This window comes from Neopelma chrysocephalum, unplaced genomic scaffold, assembly GCF_003984885.1.
Source record: "Neopelma chrysocephalum unplaced genomic scaffold, ASM398488v2 Primary Assembly neopelma1_23, whole genome shotgun sequence".
NCBI lineage: Eukaryota > Metazoa > Chordata > Aves > Passeriformes > Pipridae > Neopelma > Neopelma chrysocephalum.
In genome coordinates this window covers 9,818,933-9,844,754 of record NW_020897691.1, presented here as the reverse complement: position 1 = coordinate 9,844,754, position 25,822 = coordinate 9,818,933, and the positions used below count along the sequence as shown (strand labels likewise).

The 25,822-nt window shown below is 43.9% G+C and overlaps 1 protein-coding gene and 1 long non-coding RNA gene across 2 annotated transcripts in view; both read right to left on the bottom strand.

Moving 5' to 3' along the window:
* Positions 1 to 15,214, bottom strand: part of LOC113969263 — a 56,044-nt gene extending 40,830 nt beyond the window's left edge. The window contains exon 1 of the long non-coding RNA XR_003534797.1: positions 15,144 to 15,214. This is a non-coding gene — a long non-coding RNA (uncharacterized LOC113969263). The remainder of the gene's footprint in view (positions 1 to 15,143) is intronic.
* An 8,754-nt stretch (positions 15,215 to 23,968) lies between these two features.
* On the bottom strand, positions 23,969 to 24,681 carry LOC113969248 (translation initiation factor IF-2-like). Its single transcript, XM_027686660.1, has one exon. The coding sequence runs from the start codon at positions 24,601 to 24,603 to the stop codon at positions 24,091 to 24,093; it is 513 nt and encodes a 170-aa protein (XP_027542461.1). The 5' UTR covers positions 24,604 to 24,681; the 3' UTR covers positions 23,969 to 24,090.
* Between the last annotated feature and the right edge of the window lie 1,141 nt (positions 24,682 to 25,822).

Sequence of the window (25,822 nt, the reverse complement as noted above, 5' to 3'; positions counted from 1 at the left end):
GGTACAACAATTTGGCTTATTTGATCTGGGTGGGGTTTTTTCTGTCCATGTTTTAGAAGATAGATCTCATCAGGGTATAAAAAGATAATTTATGCAATGTCTAGATTTTAAATCCTGGAGAAAAGAAGTGGAAATGTTCTTCATTATTTACAAATTCAAGCACCCTCTGGAGACCTCCCTCTTTCTTTGATTTTTATTCAATTTTGCTTTTCAAAGAGGCTTCAGTCTAATATTCAAACAAAAAAAAACAAATCCTAAATCTATTCAATTGTCTTATAGTATCCCACAGATATTAACCACGCTTTGCTGATCACTGCGAGGTTTGCCAGTGATAGGTGATGAACTTTGTCTCTCTTGCCCTATATTGACTGTTGTTCCTTTGATTTTTCAATTCCCCCTCTGTCAGGACTAGGCTTCTCTGAAGATATGAGCAACAGACATCCTGTGAACTGGGAGGGAAAGCCAAAGCATAAGAAAGATGAGAGAGCACATCTGAAGTATCATATATCTGTTTTGGTTCACTTGGCATCCAGCCAGGGTCAACCCAAGTGCCCACCAAAGCCACTTTATCACTCCTCTCCTCAGATCAGGGGAGAGAAAACACAATGAAGTCTCATGGGTCAAGATAAGGACAGGGAAAAAAATCACTCACCTGTTACTGTCATGGAAAACCAGACTTGACTTGGGGAAATTAGTTCAATTTTTTTACCACTCCTTCTTTCTCAGGGGGAGGACTCCTCACACTCTTCCTCTGCTCCAGCATAGATCCCTTCCACAGGTGACAGTCCTCCATGAACTCCTCCAAGGCGAGTCCTTCTCATGGGCTGCAGTTCTTCATGATCACGCTCCAGTGTGGGTCCTTTCCATGGGTGCAGTCCTTCAGGAACAGGCTTCTCCAGCATGGAGACCCACAGGGTCACAAGTCCTGCCAGCAAACCTGCTCTTTCCCCATGGGTAGGATCCTGCCAGGATCCTACTCCAGCATGAGCTTCTCACAAGCCTTCAGCCTCCTTCAGGCATCCACCTGCTGTTACATGGGGTCGTCCACAGGCTGCGGATCTCTGCTCAACCATGGATCTCTGTGGGCCGCAGGGGAGTAGCCTGCATCACAAGCTGCAGGGGAATCTCAGCTCCAGCATCTGGAGTACCACCTTCCCCTCCTCCTTCAATGACCATGGTGTCTGCAGCATGGGTTCTCTCACATATTCTCATTGCTCTCTCTGGCTGTAATTGCTAGGACACAAGTATCATCACGCTGGGACCTCTGGACAGGAGAACTGCCACCCTGAGGGACTCACCACCACAAAACAAAAAGCATCGCACCTAGTAAAGGTCCAGATCATGTGGTTACAAAGGGGGAAATCAGATTGCTGACGGTTCTGCTGCAGCCTGTCAAAGACCCAACACACAAATAATGCTGCAGAGTTACAAGCAAAGTGAAGCACCACACTTCCCAGCACACTTCCTCTTGCCTTCTCCGTTCAGTTAGTTCAGCTCTTACCTACTTCTTCGCAGTGCTTGGGCATCTGTGAGCCCCCCAAAGGCTTAGTACAAGATTATTCAGACAGAATAACCCCAATACAAATTATGAGCACCTGCCCATAATAAGATTACAAAGTGCTGTGGCAGAAGAGTAGCTGTGCCATTAAAACACGAGTCCCACGCCATGCAGGCTGTTAGTCCAACAAGCCAGGCTGCTGAAGGCTGCTGGCAGGATGAGTCAGTCAATGCAGGCTGAAGAGTTTAGTCTGAGGTAAAATGTAAACACTTGTGCCATGATATGTTCCATAATAGATAATAAGTCATGGTACCACCTTCATGTTTCTTCCCCTCCCTTCCTAATTGACTAAATAAAGAATTTATCAGAAACTGGTCTATTTTTTTAATCTATGTTTCAGTATATTCCTTATATAGTTTATATACTGGGAAAACTGTATAGTTCTTTAAAAAAAGTCTTCAATTCAAGTAACAGCACAGAGCTTGATTAACTCATTATTCATCCATGGAGACTATGGAGTTAAACTGAGTTTTCAGTTAAAGACAGAAATGAGGAAGTAAGAATAAGAACATAATATATTGCATACATTTAGTTGTGCTATACTCTGCAAAGAAACGTTTTAGCAAATGTTGCAGCAATCGTTTAGGATATCCCATTCCATCCCGTATCCAAGTAAGTTTTGAAAGCAAACAATGTAAGATAGGGAATGAAAAGTCTTGATAGAAGAAACTTAAAAAAACTCAAACAAACAAAAGAAAAAGAAAAAAAACCAAACCAAAACAAAACCCCACAACAATAAGTCTGACATTTGGGTTAGGTTTTCTTGGTTTGGTTTTTAGAATTTTTATTAATAAGAAATTGAAAGCAAACAAAATCCCAAAATACATCCCACCAAACAAAATCTTACAATAATAACTGTAATGAATCTTCAAGCCAAATGCTCAGCTTGGCACAGGAGTGCTGAGTTTGGATGCTACAGTATCCATTGGATTTGTATGAGGCTGTTCAGAGAGGCACTGCTAACACTGTGCAAACATTTTGTTATATATTTTCTCAAACATTGAGACCAAAGTTTTCAGAAAGAAAAAAGACTGTAATGGCTTTGGACACCTAGTTAAGCAGCCTGTTTCCAAAAAGTGCTGATGACCCAGGAGCTCCTACTCACTTCAAAGTGTAGGATTTGGGGATGTTTGTTGCTTTAAGATTTATGGTCTTTCTACATCTTAACTGAGAGATTCAAGAAATTACAACTAGTAGCTCATCTCCATTAAAATTAGAAAGAAGTGCTAGACTGATTTGTGGCATCTATTTCAGAGGCCAACACGTTCATGTCTTCACTGACCCTGCTGGAGGAATAAATAGTGTAAAGAAATGAAGATATCCCAGGGAAAACTCTGCTAAGGGGCAACAGGGCACCTCAGCACAAAATCCTCGAACTGACAAAAGCCACAGTACATGAGAGAGAGGACAAGAACTGTTTCTGCCTGCAGGTTAGTTGTAAATGAACAAAATTCAGCTCACTGCTCTGACTGTATTTCTGTCAGCAAGCCAGCTTAACAAGATTTTGTAAAAACAGAATCACAAGCTGGGCAATAACAGTCCAAGACAGCATGTGGAAATTCATAGCTAGACAAAATAATACCATCAGAAGCAAAAACCTTAATGCATACAGGGGGAGAATTCCTATCAAGTAATAAAGCTGTTGTGCAGCCAAGCTGACAGATCAAACCTACAACCTGTAACATTTAGACATTGATGTCCACAGGGATTTTGCAGACTGGCATATCACCAAAATAAATGTGCTATTTCACTCTAGGCAGGATTGTTCCCCAGTGCTTCCTGAAAATATGGCATGCTCCACCCATGAAAATTTTGTAAAGCCTTTCTCCTCTTCTGAGGAAAAGAAAGAATATCAAACGCAAAGGGTAAGAGTCCATAAAAGAATGTCACTGTTAGCAACCTGAGTGACAGACAGGAAGGAGATTTCCACAACTGGCATTTGGTGAATTGCAAGCTATAAAAACTGTTTGGAGATTGCTGGGTTGTCTGCAGTTTCTAGTTACAGCAGTCTAATTCAGTGTGTTACTAAGAGATCGTATTTTGTTTTTATTATTTATTTCAGAATTTCTTCATATATCAAAATAAAGCAAGAAAACGGAACATCACACTTCTTACTAGGTTATTTTTTCAGTGACTGCATAACTAGAAAAGTGGTTTTATTATCTCACGTATCTTTGCACCTATCACTGGAAAAAATAATTACTCTTGTAGTTACTGTTGTAAACTGCCTTCCTTTTGCCTGATATATTTTGCTTTTATTGTTTCATGTATAGTCATTATTTACTGCTTTTCAACCTGCTGAGTTGTTTTTATTATAATGCATTAATTGTTCAAAGATATATGTATCTATGCCAAAGCTGCACCTTAATAATTCCAGTCCTCAGTGCCAATTGGCCTATTTTAGCTGAACTGGAGATAGAAAATCCTTTCCTGCACCAAGAAAACATTCAGAGGAAAATATAAATAAAGTCTTCCTGAAAACAAATTTCTTCTCGTAATTCAAAGAATTTAATACGTAAATATTGGCTACCCCTTCTGCCCAACACCCTCCTGTCTCTTAAACTTCACACTTTTTTCCTTTTTTTGCTGTTCAAAGTTTTGTTTGATAATAAAAATCAGACATTGAGGTCTGAATTCTCTGCCTTTGAACTTCCCTATTCAGCAAGTCCTGGTAGCAGTCATAAATAGCAGTTATCTGGCTGTAGAGATCCTAGTACATTTTAAGCTGGCACAGGGGGAGGAAGGCAGGGCAGTAGCTGTATCACTAATTTACCCATGACAGATTTTTTTTTGTTGTCAAATACATGTATTTTTCATCTTTTAATCAACATACTTATACATATCCTGGATAGAAGGAAAATAAAAGGAAAAGCTGAAGAGACTCAAGTTGTTTAGCAAGTTGAAACTGTTTAAATAATAAACCCTTTGAAATGTCATTTCACATACTTGTTTTATTGTGTCCTTAAAACTGAAGAGACAGACTGCTCCGATATATACCTAACAAATCTACCTTCATTACATAGTTAAAAGAAACTAATTAATGCAACAAAGGTGATAAAGCATAACTTTCCTCATAGTGCTATAGGCCTCCTAGGAGCACAAAAATACTAACCTTTTATTTGATGCAAGTACTGGTTGACTAATTTGGAAATTGAGATGTTCGGTGCACAGAGCAACGAATATGAGCAAAACCACCTTGTACAGAATACTTTACAAGTATCGTAAAGTACAGGTCAGTAGTAACTGCTTGAAGGAAATGCCCATACTGGTGGTGGCTTTTTTTCCTGGGGAAAAGGGAAGGCACCAGCAGATTTAGTCCAAGAACACTCTTCCTTTCTCAGAAGCCTCTTCTCTCTAAACTCGCCTTGAAAGAACCTGGGCAGGAGGCTTTTATTTTTTAGCTGTTGGCATGTGCAATTATCTGCACACTTTCCAACTCTGGACTACAAATACCAGAGGGCAGCAGGGTTTTCCAGCTGTACGCAACTCGCAACTCCTGCAGGGCCCCAGTAGATGGCAACATTGACCTGAGTGTCCTTCAGCGCCCGCCCGCCTCCCCTGAGCCCCGGCACCCGCCTGCCTGGCACCCGCACTCCCTACAAGGGGATTTGAGTGATGCCTACAGCTTGTTCCTATATGCTGCCCGAGTCTCTGGGAGTTTGGACCATTAGCTGCCTTAATGTACAGAGAAGTGACTTCAGCTACATAATATGCCAAACAGAGATGTGGGATCAGAGAAATAGTAAAAGAAGGAAAAGAAAAGCCATAGGAATCAGCTTTCTGAAAGAAAAGTACATTCAATCTTCCAGCAGAACTGTAGAATCATAGAATTGTTTGGGGTGGGACATTTCATCCAATCCCATTGCAATGAGGAGGGACATCTTCAATTAGCTCAGGTTGCTCAGAGTCCTCTCCAGCCTGACCTTGAATGTTTCCAGGGATGAGGCATCCACCACCTCTCTGGGCAACCTGTTTCAGTGTTTCACCATGCTCCTTCTCAAAAACTTCTTCCTTATATCTAATCTAAATTGACTGCCCTTCAGTTTCAAACCATTACCCCTTGTCTATCTCAAGAGTCATTGCTAAGAAGTTTGAATACATGGTGTCTTTTCACCTGCATACAATTACTGTCTCTGGCACTACGGAATTATAGCTGTCATATTACTGCATGCCATTGTCCTGCAAATGACATCGTGGTACTTGAAGAAGAAGTACATTTATTGTAGTTATTAGCAAGGCATGAGCTGAGACCTATATGTGTCAAGCTGCACCCTGATGAAGTAAACACCAAAGCTGAGCACTAACCATAAGAAAATATTGAGAGTATGCTACAACGCTCACTACAAAAGGTTTTTTAAAAAGTGTCCTCTGACATAGCACATATTGGCATATGCTATTATGCAAGTAAATACTGTTGAATACCATCCCTCTAATGTCTAGGTTAATCAAGGTCAACTCTAATGTGACAAACAGGTGATATATATTTCTATACTGATATACACCAAAGAACTCCTTACCAGCCTTCATCTGCAGACTCTCACCTGCTAGCAGTTGGAAACAATGAGCATTGAAGCAAAGGAACAGCAAAATACCAGACCTAAAAATCTCATTTCCCTTAGTCTGTGTAACTTTTTTGAAGGCTGCTTTCAGCATTTTAGGCTATATAGTCAAATTTTTCTCTTGCCTGCACAGACATAAACAAAGACTAAAAATAAACAAATTAATTGAACATATCACTAGAGTAACCGCAACTGATGCCGGAATCCATTCTCTTACCAGCTAAACTAACCAACACAGAAACTCTCTTGGCAGCCAGGTACTAAACAGGGAGTTCTAGCCCTTGGGCAAGAGAACCATTTCCTTGCTACTTGATCAGAAATCCTGAAATTCAGTACTGTTGGTTACCAGGTAACCTGCCATAATGGCATGACCCGATCCATCAGGGCTTGCTTCATCATACCTTCCTCATCATCCTCACTAAACGCTCATTTGCCATTTATCCTCTTCTCTTTGCCATGTTTGATACCCACCTTCTGTGGTTATTCTGTACAAAGATAAATCAGTGCCAAAAAAAAAAAGAGAGGCTGCACAATTGTGGCAATGGCTACCTTCTGCTTTGTCTTTGCCAATATATAATTCAGACCCTGCTAAAACACGTGCAATTCAAGCATATATTTGAGCATGTAATTGAGCATTTAATTCATAAGTACTTTTCATTTTGCTACTAAGAAGCAAAAACATAGGCTAACACTACTTCAATATATAAGGAACTAGCGTGAGTACTGTATTTCTAAGGCTTTGAGTAACTGACTCAATACATGTTCCTGGGCTGCTACCCCTTGGTATGAAACGTGGGGCTAACTGCAGCCAATAACCAGAATGAAGCTAGAATATAGCTGGCTGTAATAACACTCTTCTCCACACTACACATATTGAAATGCCAAGAACCTTCTTCTGGTTCTCAGACATCTCCAGTAAACTGGAGTGGAAGTTGTGCATACATACTGACAAGTTAACACTGAGCACACACACTCTTCTGCTGTACAGAACAGAACTGGACAGCCAAAATTCTACAGGCTGCACCAGCAAACCACAAAAATGTCATCCTAAACAACCTATAAATCCTGCTGAAATGCAAGGCTTCTTGTGCCATGTGTGATGCAATTAGTGTATTAGGGACATCCATACTAGGTAGGCAGGTGTGACTCACGACCCGCAGGACATGGGCAACAGCTGGAGGTCTGAAGGGATGGCCTGTGGCAGTACAACAGCTCTGATGACTCACAGATATGCAAGACTTGCCCAAAGTTCGGATACAAAGAAGTAAACTATGTTAATTGGTTGAGCATCTGTTGCGCATCTAAAAACATGCAGAATTGTGTTGGGATATAAAAGTATCAAAGCATTTCTTAAGAGCACAGACCAAAAAAAAAAAAAAAAAAAAAAGTTTTTTAAAAACATCTCACTAAAACTAGACTAATCTGGAAGAGATGCACTACCTGATTGAACAAGCTATCTGTCAGACCCTCTCTAAGCAAATATTCCAGGCAAGTACAATATGCAGGTTGAGGATAAGCACGTGCTCTCATATTTGAGGTCTGGGTTGGAATGGGTTGTTTAGTGGCTGGAGTGTAAAACAGGTCAGCTCTTTGTCCTGCACTGACCTGTGACCTCATATCTGGCTTGAGGAACTAAAGTATTCATGTACCAGATACAGAAAAATCCCACGTTAGTTAGTGTATTCTATCCGCAAGATGTTTTTTCTTGGTTTATTCTAAATTATCAGTGGCTCAGCATCCAACTCTGGCTAAAGCCTGATACTTTTCTGGGCTCACCAAATTTCTAAGTGTTATTCCAAGAAACAGCCATTTCAGAAAGCATCCTCTCATCCCAAATCATTCAGGCCACAGCTTTTGTGGGAACGCTTCTGAGGCGGTTCAAACTCCCACACCACAAGTTAAAGACAACACAAAACAGTTAATACACACATTCACTTGTCCCTCAAAAGTGCTATTTGAGATAAAGTCTGACCACAACTTTCTTGTTTGCAGAAGATTGACACCCGCAAAGAAAACAGTTACCAACTTGCAGAAATATCTGGCATTACTGACATTATGCCTGCACAACATTGCTTCTCTCTCTCACTAGTACAATTCGTTGCTGTGAAATCTCAAGAATGCCAGTGATTGATTTTGAAAGTCAGTGAATAGCTAATATATATCTAATAAGCAGCAAAATGAGGCAGATGTGACAGCAAGCAAAATGACAGTACAATAAAAATGACTGACATTTAAAAAGAAGCTTCGCTTTGTTAAAAGAAAACAACAACAACAAAACACAAAAGCATAAGCATAAAGCACCACTACTTCCTCCTCCAGCTTATTTGCAAAATCCATCTCACTGGTTAAACACCAAAGCACTGCTCAAGAGGCAAATTGCTTGAAGTGGGAAGAATCTCGCTTTCATTGTAAGTAATACAGTGTTACCAAGGACACCAGCAAACATGCATAATCCTGGTGGTTCCCACCCTGCAGAAAGGCCTGTGGCACCCACTGTGTTGAGAAGAGTGGAAGGCAGCCTTGGCACCCCACCTCGCAGCCCTCACTCTCCAAGTATGAGGCAGCAACAGTGCCCAGAGCAAAGAAACACAACAATAATACCTTATGGCACTGACAGTGTCTTGTAAGTGAGAGGGCTAAAGGAAGAAACTTAAAATCAATGGCAGTAATTCCATCCCTGCCTGTTCTCCTCTCATTTTTAAAGCCAACATTTGAAGGATCCTGAGCAGCAAAGAGAAGCAAACCTTTACAGTTCTGTCAAAAGCAGCAAGGGGGAAAAGCACTGATTATTCTATGGTTTTAAATCAATGAACACCCACACCAAGTTACCAGCCAGGGATGTCCTGCCTCTGAGGTCGAGGCTGACAGATGGTGCAGGTGCTTGCATTCTCTAGAGGCAAGATGATGCTGCTGAGAACCGTGTGCACAGTACAAGATTTATGAGAGAAAAATGGAACCATGCCACAGAGTGAGGTATTTTGTTGTTGTGCCATGTCCCTAAGCTCCTGTCTACTCTTCTTCACATCAACCTTATTTTTCTATTTTACCCTCCCCCACTCCATCATGTAGCATCCCCCTGGTGATATCCCATTTGCCTCTTCCCACACAGAGGTTCCCAGCAGCATTATTCTGAGACAATTCAGTAAGCTTCCTGGAGCTGAGCTCAAAGCTTTAGTCTCCAGTGAACATACCAAACAGACATACACATAACTTTAGATGAAGAGGTATTGTTGTGAGTCAGTGGCTATTCACCTCTTCCCTACCAACACAGGTATGAAGTTTATTTCTGGACCAATATCAAAGGGGCTTGAAGATAGCACAGCAAAGGTGCAGGAAGCTAAACAAAGAAGTAATTAAACTACCATAAGAAAACTTTCTGGAACAAGACAGTCTAAGACTCCTTTTAAGCTCATGCAACTCTCCACCTGCAAAGCTTAAAACTTTGTGTGCAGTATATCTTTTACTGTTGAGATTCCACACCTCCTGCAGCACCAGTCATTCAGCCTTCAGATGGGTGAAGAATAAATCAACCAGTGGTTGTTGAAAGAAGAGGAAACAACATAAGTAATACAAGGCTGGCCTCACACAAGAGTGAGTTACACTGTGCAGCATCCTGGCATGTACACAAGGAAAAGCAGAAAAAGCATTCAGCAGATGAAAAATCAAATACATATTGGCATATTTGTCCTTCCTTTATGTGACCCAAATCAGCCCAAATCAACACAACTGCTGAGAAGTCACTGTAAATGTACTGTTAAATCCAAGTTCAAATCTGCCCGTTTGTGTGCTAATGTCCTTAACTGGTCATTCACATGTTGGATTAATTGCTGGCAGAACATAAGATACTGTATTGAACCCCAACACAAACCAACACTGTCTTGTGTCAACATTGCTTCATCTTTCTGTTAGATGATGCATTGTCTACTCTTTCTAAAGAATTTAAACAAATACCCACAGAAAGTACACGTTATAGTCCTAACTTGATTACATTATCTTTTTCCCCACACAGGAAGATTTTTGTCATGCAAAAGCACCTGCATCACAACATATAAATTAAGACAAGGGCCAGAATCCCCAGCAGTTAAAAGAGGGATACACTTGCAGTGAGGCAACACTTGGCATTGCCCCATCTAGGTTTTAGGTATTCAGCTCATAGACTAGCACTCACAAATCCAAGCCAGACACCAAAATCTAACATAGCCTGGGGCTAAAGGGCTGAAGACTTGCCCTCTCACAGCAGCAGGGTTTTTCATACCCTGGCTGCAGAGACCTGAAAGAAAAACCCCTAAAGTAACAAAGAAGTACCCAAGAAATATGTTTCTCAAATCTACACTCAGATGTTGCACTCAGATTGCAGTGAATTAGCTATCAACTTAGACATCTATAGAAGCTGGGCTCCCTAACGAGCAGAAACATTTCACTATCATCTCTCTGACGGTGAAAACTGTCCTACAAAACGGCACACTTTGAGTAACAGGCTAGTGGTGGTCACTGCACTCACTTCTCTGCATGAAGCAGTTCACACCGACATTCTCTCACCTTCCAGGAGAGCAACATAACAACCAGGCTATTGACTACACTGAGGAAGAATATTTAACTTCTCTTCTGAGACTACTAAAGGCAAAGAGGACACACATGAAGCAATAACTCTTCCCTAAGACCAGGACATGAACCAGGTAGAGAGGAATACTCCACTTCATTGGTTCCTAAAACTATCAATTTCTCTTTTAATTACAGTAATCCGAAAGAAACAGTAATCCACAAACAAATTTTTCCTCTTCCAAATCCTTGTTTCCTGCCTCCTCATGAACACAGTTTCCCATCCACACAAAGCTACCCTTGAAATCCTAAGAGCTGTTTTTGAAACTGGAGCTCCACTAGTCAGATATGACACAGTTTCACAGAAAAAAAAAAGTATTTATTACTCAAAGACAAGCAATAAAAATACCATTCAGGCAACTGTTCACACTGTGAAAAGAGACCAAGTTACATGATCTTTATTTGTTCCCTTCCACACAGACTCCCTGGCAGATGAAATACAAGAAGGCCCCCATTAGTATGCTCAGAACTTGAAAGTTTGGGTTTGCCACCCTTTTACCAGGCAACACAGTCAATATCAACCAGAACATGTTAACATGCAGCCCAAGAGGCTGCTTAATTAGGCATTTTCCACTGGCAGTGCAGGGAGCTGTTGTAAAACTCATCACTGTAAGGCATAAAAAACTCCTAGATACACAACTAGGCTGCACAAGGAAGACCAAATTCACTTATAAAAAGGCTACGTGAGCACATAAATAAAGAGGGATGGTTGAACTACTTCATACTTAACTTCAGTGTGCTTGACCCCACAACCGTGTTGTGCATGTGTGTGTGACTGCCTTGGGGTGTTCTTTTCAAAAAGGAGAAAGTTAAGGCCATCCTACCTCCTGCCTTCTCAAAGAAATGACACCTCATGTACCACCTGTACCACCAGCAGCTGCCAGCATGTGCAGGATTGCCTGGGTGCCAGCACAGAGCTGAGTGAAGAAAGTGGCTCTGCCTGGGGAGCCAGTTTGTCACCTGCTAACTCAGTCAATCATGGGAGAAGTTGGGACATCCATTTACTCTGGCATTTCACAGGGGTTTTCCAGCGCTCTCAGCTCAGTCTTCACTTCTGCAAGCTCCAACAGTAGCAGCCTCCAGCTATTGTTCCTCCTGGCTGAGTCTTTCCATCTCTTCAGCCTGGCTCTGACCCAAATCTATATCATTTTCCCAGGTATCTGAGTACAGATCACTTTCCCCAAACCTGCTGCCTCCAGCTCATGTCCTTGTTGTAACCTCAACCAGAAGCATGAGAAGCTGGTAGAGAACGCTGGTGTACAAAAAGCTGTTCCTGCAGCCACTTCCTGCCTCCTGATCTCAGAAGGCAGCCGTGGCTGATAGTAAAGTTCTGCTCCATGCTTCAGGCTATCATTTTAAAAATGCTTCAGACTGAAAAAACCTTCAGAAAAGAAAAAGAGAACCAGCAACTTGCAATTTAATAAGGCTTTTGAGAGTGTGTGCAGAGTAACAAATTTCATTTTTAATCCATCATTTTATCAAATGCAGAAAAGTTAAAAAAAGGGGGGGGAAAGCTGCTATTAGACACAGAAATGCAATAAGTATCTAATTCTTACTGTAAAGCACAGAGAAGTTACAGTAGTAACAGTAGTTACACTAGTAATAGTGCACTGAAATGGGTGTACTTTTTTTATCCTTCCCAATTTTTTCCTGTGAACAATTGAGCTATTCCTTTTTCCTCTGAAATGCCAAAGATATACAAATTTACCTGATGCACACACCTGGAACAGAGTTTAATCCCCTCTGGAGGTGGTTTAATAGTTAAAATATAGCACCAGGATGTAGGAGACATCATGCAGTTCTGAATACACAAAATACCTTACCCACTCACACTTTAATCTGGATTAGAGGATAGCCAGTCAATGCTGCAGTACAAATATTTGGCAGCAGCCACAGCCAACTACCATGCCAGAAACGTGTTAGGCAGAAGAAAAGAGAGCTGCTTGTCTCATGTAACTTTTATGTCAAACTATATTATCTGTGACTGCACATCACACCTCAGCATTGCTTTGTGTGGAAGATAAAATGCTGTGATTTAAAGCATTATAAATGTTTGCTAAATGCCCTAATCTTCCTGTCTTCTTTCAAAGTGGCACTTTATTATTAGCTTACAGAGTGTGCTAAGTAAGCCAATAATTTTAATTTTTTCCTAATTCCTTATTGACACCTTAAAAATCTGTATTTTAGCAATATTCCTTTTAATAAGAAGAATATCTGCTTTACCTCAGCATTCAGTGATGAACAGCCACATTCAGCTCCTTGTTACTATGGCAATATTACGTAGGAGGTCCAGAAACAGACTGAAGCTTTTATCATCTCCCTTTGTAGTCAGGATACACTTTCTCCACCCTCACCCCCTTTATTTTTGAACAAAACAGCCACAAAGAGGGATGGTGAATCATTCAGAGAATCAAAATAAAGGTTATTTTATTAACTTTGTTGTTATATTAACTGAGGATGAATTATAGGTCTATAAATAGGATATAAACACCAAACAAACACCTTAAGATTTGTTCTTGTAAACTGTTTGCCTTCTTTTCATGATGAAAAAAATAAAAAAGAAGCCTTAGTGACCCACTCTGCTAGCTTCTCAAGCAAAACTGAACCCCTTTGCTGTCTAGCAGTATCCAGGCAATGGTGTGAGCAAGGATCACCCACAACTTGCTATTTCCCCTGTAAACAACTAAACCAGTCACTGTAGGTACATTTGTGAGCATCAGGTGTGATGAAATCCCACTTTTTATATGACCCCATCCAAGACGCAAGAGGCTCCTGTGTGACTACTAACACCACCTACTCTCTATTCATGTGCTTCTAACTAGCAATGATTTAAGCCCCCCCACTCTCACCTCTCCTAAAGGGAAAAAAAAGGAGTGCAGAGTAAACCCTTCGAGTGGTCAAATTATATTATGACCAGGTAGGCATAGTCAAGATTTATAGCAAAACATCTCATCTGACTCAGCCCCTCGTGGAAGCTCTCCCTAGTTGTATCAGTCAAAGCAAACCAGATGAGCAAATGTTTCCAACTTGAAGGATTTGATGGTTAAGGAAGCAGGCATGCTAAGCAGCTCAGCCAGCTGAGCCAAGCAGGTCCTCCCACAGCTGGGTATCAGCCAGTGGTGACACAGCTGTCTGCAGCCAGTTTCCTGAGCTCCTTCTGCTCTCCTTACAATCTGTATTCATCCAGAGGTTAGAGACACATTTACTACCTCCAAATTTCTTTTTAAACTCATTCTGAAGTTAAGAAAAAGAAAATAAAGTCACAGGACATTTTTCCTCCCTCCCCCGCCCCAAAAAAATCAACCCTTCAGACTCAAGAAAGGTGTGGTTTAGGATTTCTAACTTGATACACTATAGTTCTCCAGTTGCTCTCTGATGAGAGCACCATTTGGCACGTGACTATTTGTAGTCCTTGCTTCTACTTACACTTCAGTACTGCTCTACACAACCTATTTTCTTTCTCCTTTGCCTGTCCCTAGTTTGTAGTTTTGACAGCTGCATATTCTCAGTGTATGTTCCTGTGGTTTTCAGCATTTTTTAAATAACTTGCCAGTGGAGGTAGAGATTCCTCATTACGAGATTTAAGCCTATGGGTCATTGGCTTACTTTTTCAGAAATTTCATTAAATCCTTTGAAATAACTGGCACGTTCTAAACAATCCACAAATTGGAGCATTTTTTTAATCTCAAACAGCAGAGAGAACCACTATAGAGACATATATTCCATAAGAACTCCAAAAAAATAAAAAAGAAGACACTCCCAACAGTAAACTGTCAGTATGACAAGGTTAGCAATAAGCACGTAAATGCCCTATCTTGCGCAGTAAACTTTCCCAAACATGCCAGGAACCAAAAACCAGTCCAAAAAGCATTGTAAGCATTGATATGAATTCAATATTTGCTATTTTACAGTAATTTCCCCCTGCAATAGTGCCAGTTTTTAGTTAAAGATATCATGGTGATCATTAACAGTATCTGGGTTAGACTATACCCCACTGTTAGAGAATCTTTTTGTAACCTCATTGGGAAAAATTAAGAAGCCATGAGATGAATATTTTCCATGTATGTGTAATTTAAAGGAATCACATCCTAATGACATCCTGTGCATTATCCCACACATACATCTGCCAAGACATATTATTTTCTACCTTAAAATGACCTGCATGAAGTCTACACACAACATTTTTCTCAAAGTTAAAAGCAGCTCAGTGACTACCTACAAATTGAAAAACATGCAATCTCCATAGACCATACAGTTGAATACAGTGAGCAGTACAAAATATCTTCTTAACTAGTACTTAACACCAGGGCATCATAGTGGTCCTTTTTAATGATGTTTGTGCAGAGTCTTCAGGCCTGTCTCAAGAAGAGATTTCAGGCATTGCAAAGTGATATGGAGAAGGCATGTGAACATATAGGACAACTCACCTGGTTAGAGGCATGAAATTCACTCTCAAGATCTGTTCAGTACTTGACATGGTGGTAAAAGAGTAACTCCCAATGACACATAGTACCACACAACAGTCTCACAGAAACATTTATTCAACTGTTGACTCTTTTTCTCTTTGCTTTGAAACTTTGCATTGCAGGGGTGAGGGAGAGAAGGGGAAATCGGTTTAGCTCATTATTAGCAATGATATGAGAAGTTATAACAGCGGTTGCTGCAGGAGGGAAAAAAAGGGAGGACTGTATCTGTATCTACTAAAATGGCTGGATCTCTGTTAAGATATTCACATACTAGGCACTAAGCAAATAAAAATGTTTTCAAAGAACATAGCCATAATTACCACACACATTGTGTTAAAACAAAAACAACATCAACAAAATACAAAAAAAGAGAGAGAAAAGCAAAGCCGCAGCTTCTTACTGAGAACTATTACCTGTTTCCCGGGCCGGGTCACCCGAGGGGGAGGAGGGGCAATGGGGCCCCACAGGAGGGCGACCACCACTCCGTCCCCTCCGGCACTCCCGGGAGGTTCCCGTGGTTCCCCAGCCTGGGGGAGAGGCATCGCCCCCGCCAAGAGCACCTCTCGCCTCGGGCCACGCCCGCCCCGCAGCCCCACCCCCGCCCACCAGCTTTTTCCTTGTCAATTGCTCTCAGGTGCTTCAAGCACTGAGCGCCTTTTCTGCAGAATTTTGCTTTTACTTCCTCCTATTTCTGTCCTAGTCCTAAATAGCCTCTGATAGTTTTTAATTTAAAGCTCTGAGAGTTTGGTTGCTTAGTACTGTTTCCACTCGGATTTTGTTATTCAGAAAATTCCCTGGCAAAGTAAATGCTGTGAATCATTTCCTAGCCCCTCACTGTGTGAGGTATCTGCCCGGCTGTTGGGACCGCACTGGTGGGTAAAACTCAGGCAGCCAAGAGAATGTTTAGGGGAAAAAAAATCAGAATACCATAATTTGCTACAATTTGCTCTCTCCTGTGCTAATTGCTAAGAAGGTAATAGCTTCTGTGCTAATTTATTTTTATGCTTAATTAGGAACTCTTTTTTCTTTTCATTCAAAGCTCAGCTCTTACCAACACCCAAGTGTGATGGTGACAGGAAAGATAATGGAAGTATTACACTCCTTTTAGTCAGAGTGCTGAGAGCCGAACATCAGTTGACTCTCACTGAACAGTTAATTTAACCAAAAAGTAAAACTAATTTCGGGAGAAGAAAAAATTCTTAGAGTTTTTATTACACCTAGCACTTCTACCCAAAATGTGGGCCCTTCCGATAAGAATGACCTAATGTCATTGTCGTGGTTTAAGCCCAGCTGGCAACTAAGCACCTTGCAGCCACTCACTCACCACCTCCCCACCTCCAGCCATGGAATGGAAAGGACAATCAAAAGTAAAACTTGTAGATTGAGATAAGAAAAGTTTAATAACTGAAAAAAAGTAAAATATAATAGCAATGATTATTAAAAAAAAAAAAACAACAAAAAACCCGAAATCGCAAAACAAACAAGTGATACACAATACAATTGCTCACCATTCGCTGACCAGTGCCAGACCCTGAACCCAAATCGGCCCCCATTCTGGGTAGCTCCCCCACTTTATATACTGGGCATAATGTTCTGTGGTATGAAATACCCCTGTGGCCAGTTTTGGTCACCTGTCCCGGCTATGCTCTCTCACAGTTTTTCTTTTGTGTACTTCCTCACTGACACAGCATGAGATATAAAGAAAGAGGCCTTGACTTGAGATGAACAGCAAAAAACATCAGTGTTATCAACATTGTTCTCATGCTGAATCCAAAACACAGCACAGTACTGAGAAGAAATTAACTCTATTGCAAATGAAACCAGGACAGTCATTAACTCAAGACAACTGACTGCAAAACACAGACCGCATGTTTTTGATATCTTCAATTTTATGGGGGAAAAAAAAGCAACCAAGAAACCTTTAAGGCATCCCAGAACTCTCAAGCCCTCATTGTACACTGCAAGGAAGGGGAAAAAAATGGATTTAAAACAATATACTTCCAAAATATACTTTAACAACTCTTTCAATAAAATTAAAAGGGGCTAAAACACCTTATTTGATTGTCTATGCACTCATCTAACTGTTATCACTGGGAACCAGCTTCCTTGTCTGAAAGCAGCTCCTAACCATACCACACTCATCTGCTTGTTTGGTCCTGAAGCTGGGTGAGATCCAGACCAGAGCCCATCAGCCGAGCAGCCCTGGTGCAAGCATTCATTCAGTGAGGATCACAACGCTTTCCCTATATTCTCAGAAGTAACAAGAGCAGCCATGAATAACAAACTACCAGCACTATTTCAAAAGACTATTACTTCAGATTTTGCTCCCTGGGAAGGGAAAAGAAACATTCTCATCTTTCTTGGAGGCCAGGAAGTGAACTGCAGTAACGTTGGTTAGGATAGTTATTTGGCATCCTTTGGTCTCTCCTCCTTACAGTGGTGTCAGCTGGGAGCTCGCACATCACCATACCTGGTCATTGCAAAGCAGTGATTTCTCTTCCAGGAAGTGCCAATGTCAAACCTTCTCAAAAGCTCTTCTTCTCTTTACAAAACCACCACCTAAAAGAGGCTTTTCTTAAGAGAGAAAACAGAATGTGCCTTTAAGTACTTCACAAAAACAACCCACAAAACCAAAGAAAGAGCCCCTCAACTGTAAGGACAGTTGCTGTTCAAGACAGACACCACCCCACTAGTCCTCTCAGGACAGCAGCCCATAAACTGATACTCCCATCCAGCCGTGTGTCAGATCCCTTAGGCACAGCTGGGAAGGGCAGGTGGAGATGTCTGTCAACAGCTCAGAGAATACCACTTGTCTGAGTTTTACAAGTGTTCTGGTGAGGAAAATCACAAAAAACCATAAAAGCTGGGTGTGGTGGTTTAGACTTGGCTCCCTGCCAAGAGCCTAAGATCACAAGAGGCTTGCCCCCCCCCGCCCCCTGTTCTATGAACACAGGGGAAGGAAAGGGGAGGGAAAAAAAACTAAAAGACTGAAACAACAGAATCAAAGCAGTATATATATATATTTACACTTATATACAATTACAAAAAACTATATACATATAAGAAAGAGAACCCCAACAGCCCAGAAAAAAACAAAAACCAGATATACGCAGCCAATAAAGAACTAACCAACAAAATCTTAATACTTTCCTTAAGAACACAAAGTCTACACCACTGGATCTCTCCTCTCAAATTGGGAAGAAGCAACGTCCTCTCAAAAACTCACAGGCCTGTCATGGTTTGAAAAAGCCCAAAATCCAATTCTGATTCCTAGCCCCCCATCCACATCTCAACCCCATGTGAGATGGGTTTTCCAGACAAAAACACGAGACTCAATATGGGGGAAGGAATATATTACAAAGATTATACACGTGAATAAATACTATAATACATTACAAACAATCTTAACTCTATATCTACCTCTACCATGACAATAATATTTACAGTGGGCCAAATCTCTTCTCCCTCCAAATAAAAGTCCAGGAGAGAAGAAGAAGAAAAGACCTCTTCCAGTCTCTGAGCAACAGGTCTCTTTCTAGGCAGCAGGCTCTCTTCTTCTCTTCCAGGCAGCAGAAGCAGTTGCTGGCTCTCTGCCAGCACACACGAGGGGGTCTCCAAGCCCCTCGGCCCTCCGTCTTCAAACGGGGGTCTTTCCGTGGACTACGTAACCCCAGACAAGGTCGTTCCACCACGGTCATATCACGAAGCACGGGGGTCTTCGTGACAGTCTGGTATCTTCAGGGGAAATCAAGCCCCTGTGCAGAGCTCCCATGCTCTGCCTCAAAGATGGCTGCCAGCTTCTCTGAAGCTGCAGCAAGGGGGGGGGGAAACCCAAGGTCACCCCCTCCACACACATTCCTTTGGCCATCCTGGCTGAGCTCTCAGGAGGCCGGAGCTTCTTAGCTCCTCTCTGTAGTGCATACTGCACTTTAGGACTCCACTCAGTCCACCACCCCCTCCTCTTTCTCAGAGGGGTCTCTAGCGAGTTTGGGGGTTTTGGTTTGAGCCAGTTCTTACCCTCCGAAACTCTCTTCCTGCCGCTGGCTCGGGTCTCTTGTCCTGCTTTCTGCTGCTGGCTCTTTTTGTTTCCTCAGACAACTCTGTGTCTGCTTCAGTTGCATACCGGCATCTGCTGCTTCTCTTGGTTCTTATCAGTTGGCTCTTTGCCACTGCTCTTCGGACACTGCTGTTCTGCTGCTGCTCCGTCGCTGCTCCCAGCGTCTCCCACTTCTGCTTACAGGGGAGAAAACTCCCCCAGCTCCTAGCCACAGGCACTCAGTCCAGCTAACACTGTTCCAAGTCCCTGCAGCCCCCCAACTGGGGGCTGGGGGGGCAGAGGCCCCCAAGGGGCCAAAGCCCCTTCTCCTCGTGGCCTCTACAACATGGCCACCTCTTCTTCTCACAACAAGTACCACTGCTTCTCTTCCGGTCTCCAGAGATATGTTTATATTTTGCAGGAGCACCGATTGGGTCAAGCCCCGAGGGTCACCACCCCCTGGGGGTTACCACTTTCAGCTTCAGGGGGAAAACCTGGCTCAAACCACTACAAGGCCTTACACTCCCACATGAGAAACCCAACCGCAGGGAGGCTGCTTTGCTTTCTCCAACTCCGCCAGAAGAGATCTAACTTTCTGACTTCCTTCCCCTTTCTATTTATATTTCTGCTTATGTAAAGAATAGAATGGAATATTGGGATATGGGTACTTCCTTAGTTTTGACCTGGTTGCCAGGTAAAGGCCTAAACCAAACCACTACACTGGGCAACACCATGCTCTCCCCTCAGCTTTGAGATGGAAGATGGTACTGTCAGTGAGGTGTGAAAGCTGAGATTTGGGCTAGAACCCAAGAACAAACTCAGTGATGCTCATGGCTGGGGCTGTTTGGTTAGAGAAACATGGGGTTCCTCTGTTCTCTCAGGCTTGCCAAGAAACAGCAATAAGTCCAACACTATTTATTAGCTACCTTAAAAAAAAAAAAAGAGAGATCCAGAATATGTGTTGGTTGGGTGTTTTTTTTCTACTGTAAATCATACTGATGTGTTTGGTGGAAGAAGCTATCTACCCTGAAGCAATTATTGATTACTTTAAGCATCCATGGCACCAGCTGCTCCTAACTCTCCTTCAGCAGCTAAAAGGGTTAGGAATGGGAGGCTTAGGCTGAAGCACTTTGGAGATGGCTAATATACTGTAAAAACCAAATGTAGTGGCTTCCAGGCTGCTTGTTGGTTCTTCTGGTAAAATCAAATCTATGCCATCTGAGAAGTATTCCTAAACACACCTGAATTGTTCACCAGTACAGAAGAAGGGTTCTTACTTATGTCAGTACTTACACCGGGGCAGCTCCAGAGGCTGAGAACTGGGGGGAACCAGCAGTGGCCTTATCTGCCCAGGGAAAGTTCTCTCACCTTGGTTGAGCACATGTGCAGCAGAGGAACAAGGAGAAATGTTGTTTCATGGCATCCCACTTGAATTTTCCAGTCATGCCAATAGCAACCTGTTCTGAACCCATGTCTCAGATGGAGGAAGGCTCAGGCTGACTGGGGACCACTGGGATGGGAAGTTTTGGTTTTCAGCAGAAAGAGAAGGCTCTTCCTATAAAAGGAACAGTGATTAGTTCATTATAGGATGCCTATTGTCATATAATTAAATAATGGATCTTAGATAGCAGTAGCGATGCTGCACTAAGACAAATGCAATGATTTATTTCGGGGTTCTCACCACTGTCTGAATTTCCACATGCATTTTGGTCTTCTGAAGCCTGCCACTGAGCTCAAATGTCCATTATGACACATATTAATGACTGAAATAGTTTTGTTATGTTTAATTTGTCTACAGTTTTTAGATATTAGAACCCAACAGTTTTCTTTTTAACTGAAAAAATACTGAGAGATAAGCTGTGCAAAATTAACAGAAGTTACTGTTAGTATGTAGGAAGTAGCTTCCTCTGTCTCCTCTAATATTGCTTATAAGATTTATGGGCATTTCAGCTGAAAGTATTCAGAACACTAGGGGCATCATTTATCATTCAAAGGGAACAGAAAGGGAGCAAATAAAGAAAACAATAAATCTTAATGTTACCATTTGGTGAAGCAGGTACTATTACAGTCAGACATTAGTTATATGACTTCAGAGAATCCAGTGGCTCTTAACATCTGGCCCAAAATCAGGACTGCATAACCTCATCTCAGGATGAACCCATCTCAGTCCCACTTCCAGTTACCATGCACAATGACATACCTAACACAAAAGATCTTATCTGCATGACCTCTGGGCAGCTTTGCTCTAATCAATTCTTCAGGGGAAAAAAAAAGGTAATTCCCAAGTTCTCAAATTCTTCTTTCTAGTGTAGTTTGAGCAGGTTCCTCCTTTGTCAGAGTTGGCAGTCATCTTCAATTTCATACCCCCTCAGCTCATGCTGTATTTGCTGCTGCTGTGCATTCAAATTTATTGGGTTTTTTTGCCACATTTCAGGCTCTGAACAAATCAGCTTTCAGCCTCACAAGCTTAAACGTACTTCAGCCCATAATGAGTGAATCACTTTTTGTTGCAATTGGAGACACTGATTATAGTCGATATGAAACCATAGAGCAGTTTCAAGGAACAATGTTAGGAGTCCAGGATGCTCATTTGTAAACTTGCATTTCCAAAAGAGACATAAAAGGAAAATTCAGCTATAGCTCAACTACTACCATTTTCATTATTGTTAGAAGACAGAAAAACAACAATGAAGACTACATCAATCCAGCATATATTAAATTTGGCAGGAAATTTGCAATTGTTGAGGCATATTTGCTTGAGGATGTTACTGAAAATTGATAATTACAGCAGAACTACATGCAAACTCAGCTAAAGTGATATGAAGGAAGAATTTCTTTACAGAGAGGGTAATCAGACATTGGAATGGGCTGCCCAGGGAAGTACTGGATTCTCCATCCCTAGAGGTTTTTAAGATAAGACTGGATGTGGCACTTAGTGCCATGGTCTAGCAACCACAGCGGTAGTGGATCAAGGGTTGGACTTGATGATCTTGGAGGTCCCTTCCAACCCAGCTGATTCTATGATTCTATGCATGTATTTCATAGCTATCACTACAAATGAATCTTTGCATTTGTGTATATGAAACAGAATTAGACTCTGTAAATTCTCATGCCCCTTGCTTTTCTCTGCGGCCTTCGAGCATAGCTATTTCACACTTGTCTTACACTGGTTCATCACTTTTTCAATGGCAGTATCAATGCATTTAATAAATAAATATTTTCTCAAAGCATGTCATTCCTGAAATTTCAGGTGAAAAAAAATGGAAAAAAGTGCTTGAACAAACCAAAATGTAGCACACTGCTACATGATGCAATTAATATATAGAAAGGTTTATCTTCCATGATTTAATGGAACAGTCAACACAAATGTCATTTGGTGTAAACAACTGACATCTAAGTGAAATGTATAATGCTCAATTTATGGCACTAATCTTTGTTTTACTCTGCTAAGAGTAATTCAATTTAACGTGTTCCTATATGTTCAAACATTCATTTGCAAAACATTTATACAATCACAGTAAATGCTTAGGTCTGACTGTTGTTCTGAGAAGCTGGGTAACAATATGAGAGCGGTAGTAGGTGGCCGAGACAACTGTCAGCCTATTAAAGATTTACCTTTCCTTTTCTGACGGTAATTTTTGTACCTCTCCCGGGCCCTCCTCACCTCTCCCAACACACAGAGCTCTGATGAGCACCAGGCACGGTCACAGCCCGGAGCGGGAAAGGCTGCGGTGGGCCCCGGCAATATGAGGCCGACGAGCGCTGACAAAGGATGCTGACGTTGCGCTCCCTCCCTCCTTCCTCCCTCCTCCACCTCGTAAATTGGCAGCAGCTCGAAAGGTCAGATGTGTCTTAACTACTGTCTGGGAAACGGTGAAATCGCGCTGAACACGCACAGACCCAGCCGCTCCCCTTCCGTTGCTCGGCGCACATGCGGCCCCGGGCGCAGGGAACCAGATCAGCCTCTGCCCACTCCGCGGCCGCCCGCACTGCCCCCTCCTCCTCCCCTTGTCCATGTCTCTTCCCGGGAGGGATGCTCCCCGCTGGCGCGGTGGCCGCCCCCGCTGCCATCTGCCCCCCAGCAGGGACGGGCTCGCCCCCACCTGCTCGATATCCCGCCTCCGCCGCCTCAACGTTTTCTTTGGAGCCGAGTTGTCGGCGACTGAATCAACAAGCTAACCTGTGAACGGCAGTAGGCTCTTCCCACAGTGGTCGGCCCGCCATCCTTACCTTTAGGACACCGAGACAGCGAACACACGCTGGTGGACACCGCCAGACTGGGGACGCGAAGCTACCAAGCCGCAAAGGCTACCGCAACACAAGAGTCATTTATTCAAATAAATAAAAATGAACTTTTATGTACAAATATACAAAACCATTACGCACATCTTATAAAGTATTCGTAAGTCTTAAAAAAACCCAAGGGTAGAGGCAGGACGCCCACAGCCAGCTGCCCTCCCTCCGAGTACCCGGGCACCGGCCGTCGCAGCTCCTTTGTCCCTCGCCCCAGCGGCGGCGCCGTCCCGGGGATCGGCTCCAGGCCGGGGGCTCCTCGGCCGACCCCACCGCGGAATCCCCGGCGCCGACGGCACCACAAAGGGCATGACGGCTGCAGACGGCGGCCCCACCTCCCGATCCGGCGGCCCCCTCCGCGCCGCTCCCCCGGAGCTGGTCCCGGCGGGGTTCAGAGGGTGCCAAGGTGCGGCAGCGTCTCCAGCCGGTCGGGGTGGTCGCGGCCGACCGCGTTCTCCACGCCGCGCAGCCACTCAGTGCATTTCCGCACCAGTCCCTCGTCCGCTGCGGCTCCCGCCTCCTCCTCTTCCTCGTACTCCTCGTCGTCGTAGCGGTGCTGGTCGTTGAGCAGCGAAACCTTCAGCAGGGCGCGCAGGTCGCCGCCACCGCGCCGGGCCAGGACCGCTCTGCCTCCGGGCGCGGGGGTGATCTGCCCCCGCTGCCGCTCCAGACTGCGGCGCTGCAGCACCCGGATCGCCTCCGGGGGCAGGCTGAGAGAGAAGCGCCCCGCCGCCTCCCCCGGCCCCCCGCCGAGGCTCTCGCAGGAGCGGCTGCCCGCCCCCGGGCGCCCCCGCGGCTGCGGCGGGGCGGGCTGGGGCCGCGCTCCCCGCTCGGTCGGCGGCCTCCGCGGCGGAGGCCGCTGCAGGGACGAGCAGGGCCAGGAGCTGGAGAGGGGGCCCGGCCGCTCCGGGGGCGCTCCCCGCGTCTTCCTCGGCGCCTTCTCCTCCGCGGGCCGCGGGGCTGCCTTCTTGGGAGCCGAGGCGGCCGCCGGCGGCTTCTTGGGCTGCGGCCGGGGGGCAGCGGAGGAAGCCGTGGGGGCCGGCAGGAGGGGCGGCAGTGTGGCGGTGCGGCCGGGAGCCCCCTCCGGCTCATCGCTGCGGGCCCAGGGAGCCGCGGGGCGCGCTCCGGCCAGGGCGGCGCCTCTCCCCGCGGGCGGGCAGGGCCCCGCGGCGCGCCGCGGCTGCAGCCCCATGGCCACAGGCGGACTAGGAGCCCCGACCGCCGGCGCTGGATACGAGCTCGATCTACACCGACAGCCGTGCCTTTTCCCTCTCGATAACCCGCCCCCCTTCCCGCCCTTCGCCCGCCCCGGGAACACCCTTCCCCGGCGAGGGGTGGGCATGCGGGCACGGATCGGGGTCCTGCCAGCACTGTCCGTCCTTCCTGGACGGGCTTCACTAGCTCGCTGCGGTGCTACTTCTCCCGGTCCTCTTCCGCCCGACCCACAGCAGAGCCGAAGGTAAGAAAGAGTACGGCGGGGCTCATGCACGCCCGAGAGCAAACAGGCTCCAAATTCTTCCCAAAGTCCTCAAGCGTCGAAGTGTTAAAGGGCAGTATTTTAATGCCACATTACACTAACACCCTCTTCCCCTCTTCAAAACTTTAATAATATTTTGAGCTCCTTGATTACTTGAATTACCGTGAATAAGGTTAGGCAGACAGTACAAGAGTGCAGTCAGTCACACTCAGACCTAGGGCAGACTTGCTACTACACCAAATTTCAATGCACAAGCCACTCTGAAGACAAGAGCTGCCCTGCTTACTCATGAAGACCATAGTCCAGAGATGCTTCTTCCTAGCCTCAATGCCATCTGTGATTGAGACAAAGTGCATTGTTCAACACTTCTGTTGTGATGGTTTTTTGGTTTGGTTTTGTTGTGGGTTTTTTTTGTTGTTGTTTTTTGGGGGGGGGGTTGTTGGTTGGGGTTTTTTTCTGATGGACAAGGCAGCAATTTCCTACCTTTCAAGTCCTACACAACAACAGAGGTTTGTAGAGGTTTCATGGGGCAGTAGTAAGTAAACAAATGTTTCTTATCAAGCCAAGATTACTACCACTCCAAAATTTAGCCTAAGTAGTCATGGCATATGATTTCTACAGCATTTACTTCCAAGTACTATTTTACGTAGCATACCAAAACTTTATCAAAAGATGGGGAGGATGTATGCAATCCACTGGGATAGAGATCTTCACATGTATGGTTCCACACTATCATAAAGGGTATTATACTATGAGGATTCATCAACTGAGAGCTTTTGGAATACTCACTAAACAAAGACAGGATATGAAGAAGCAAAAGATATAGACAAAACA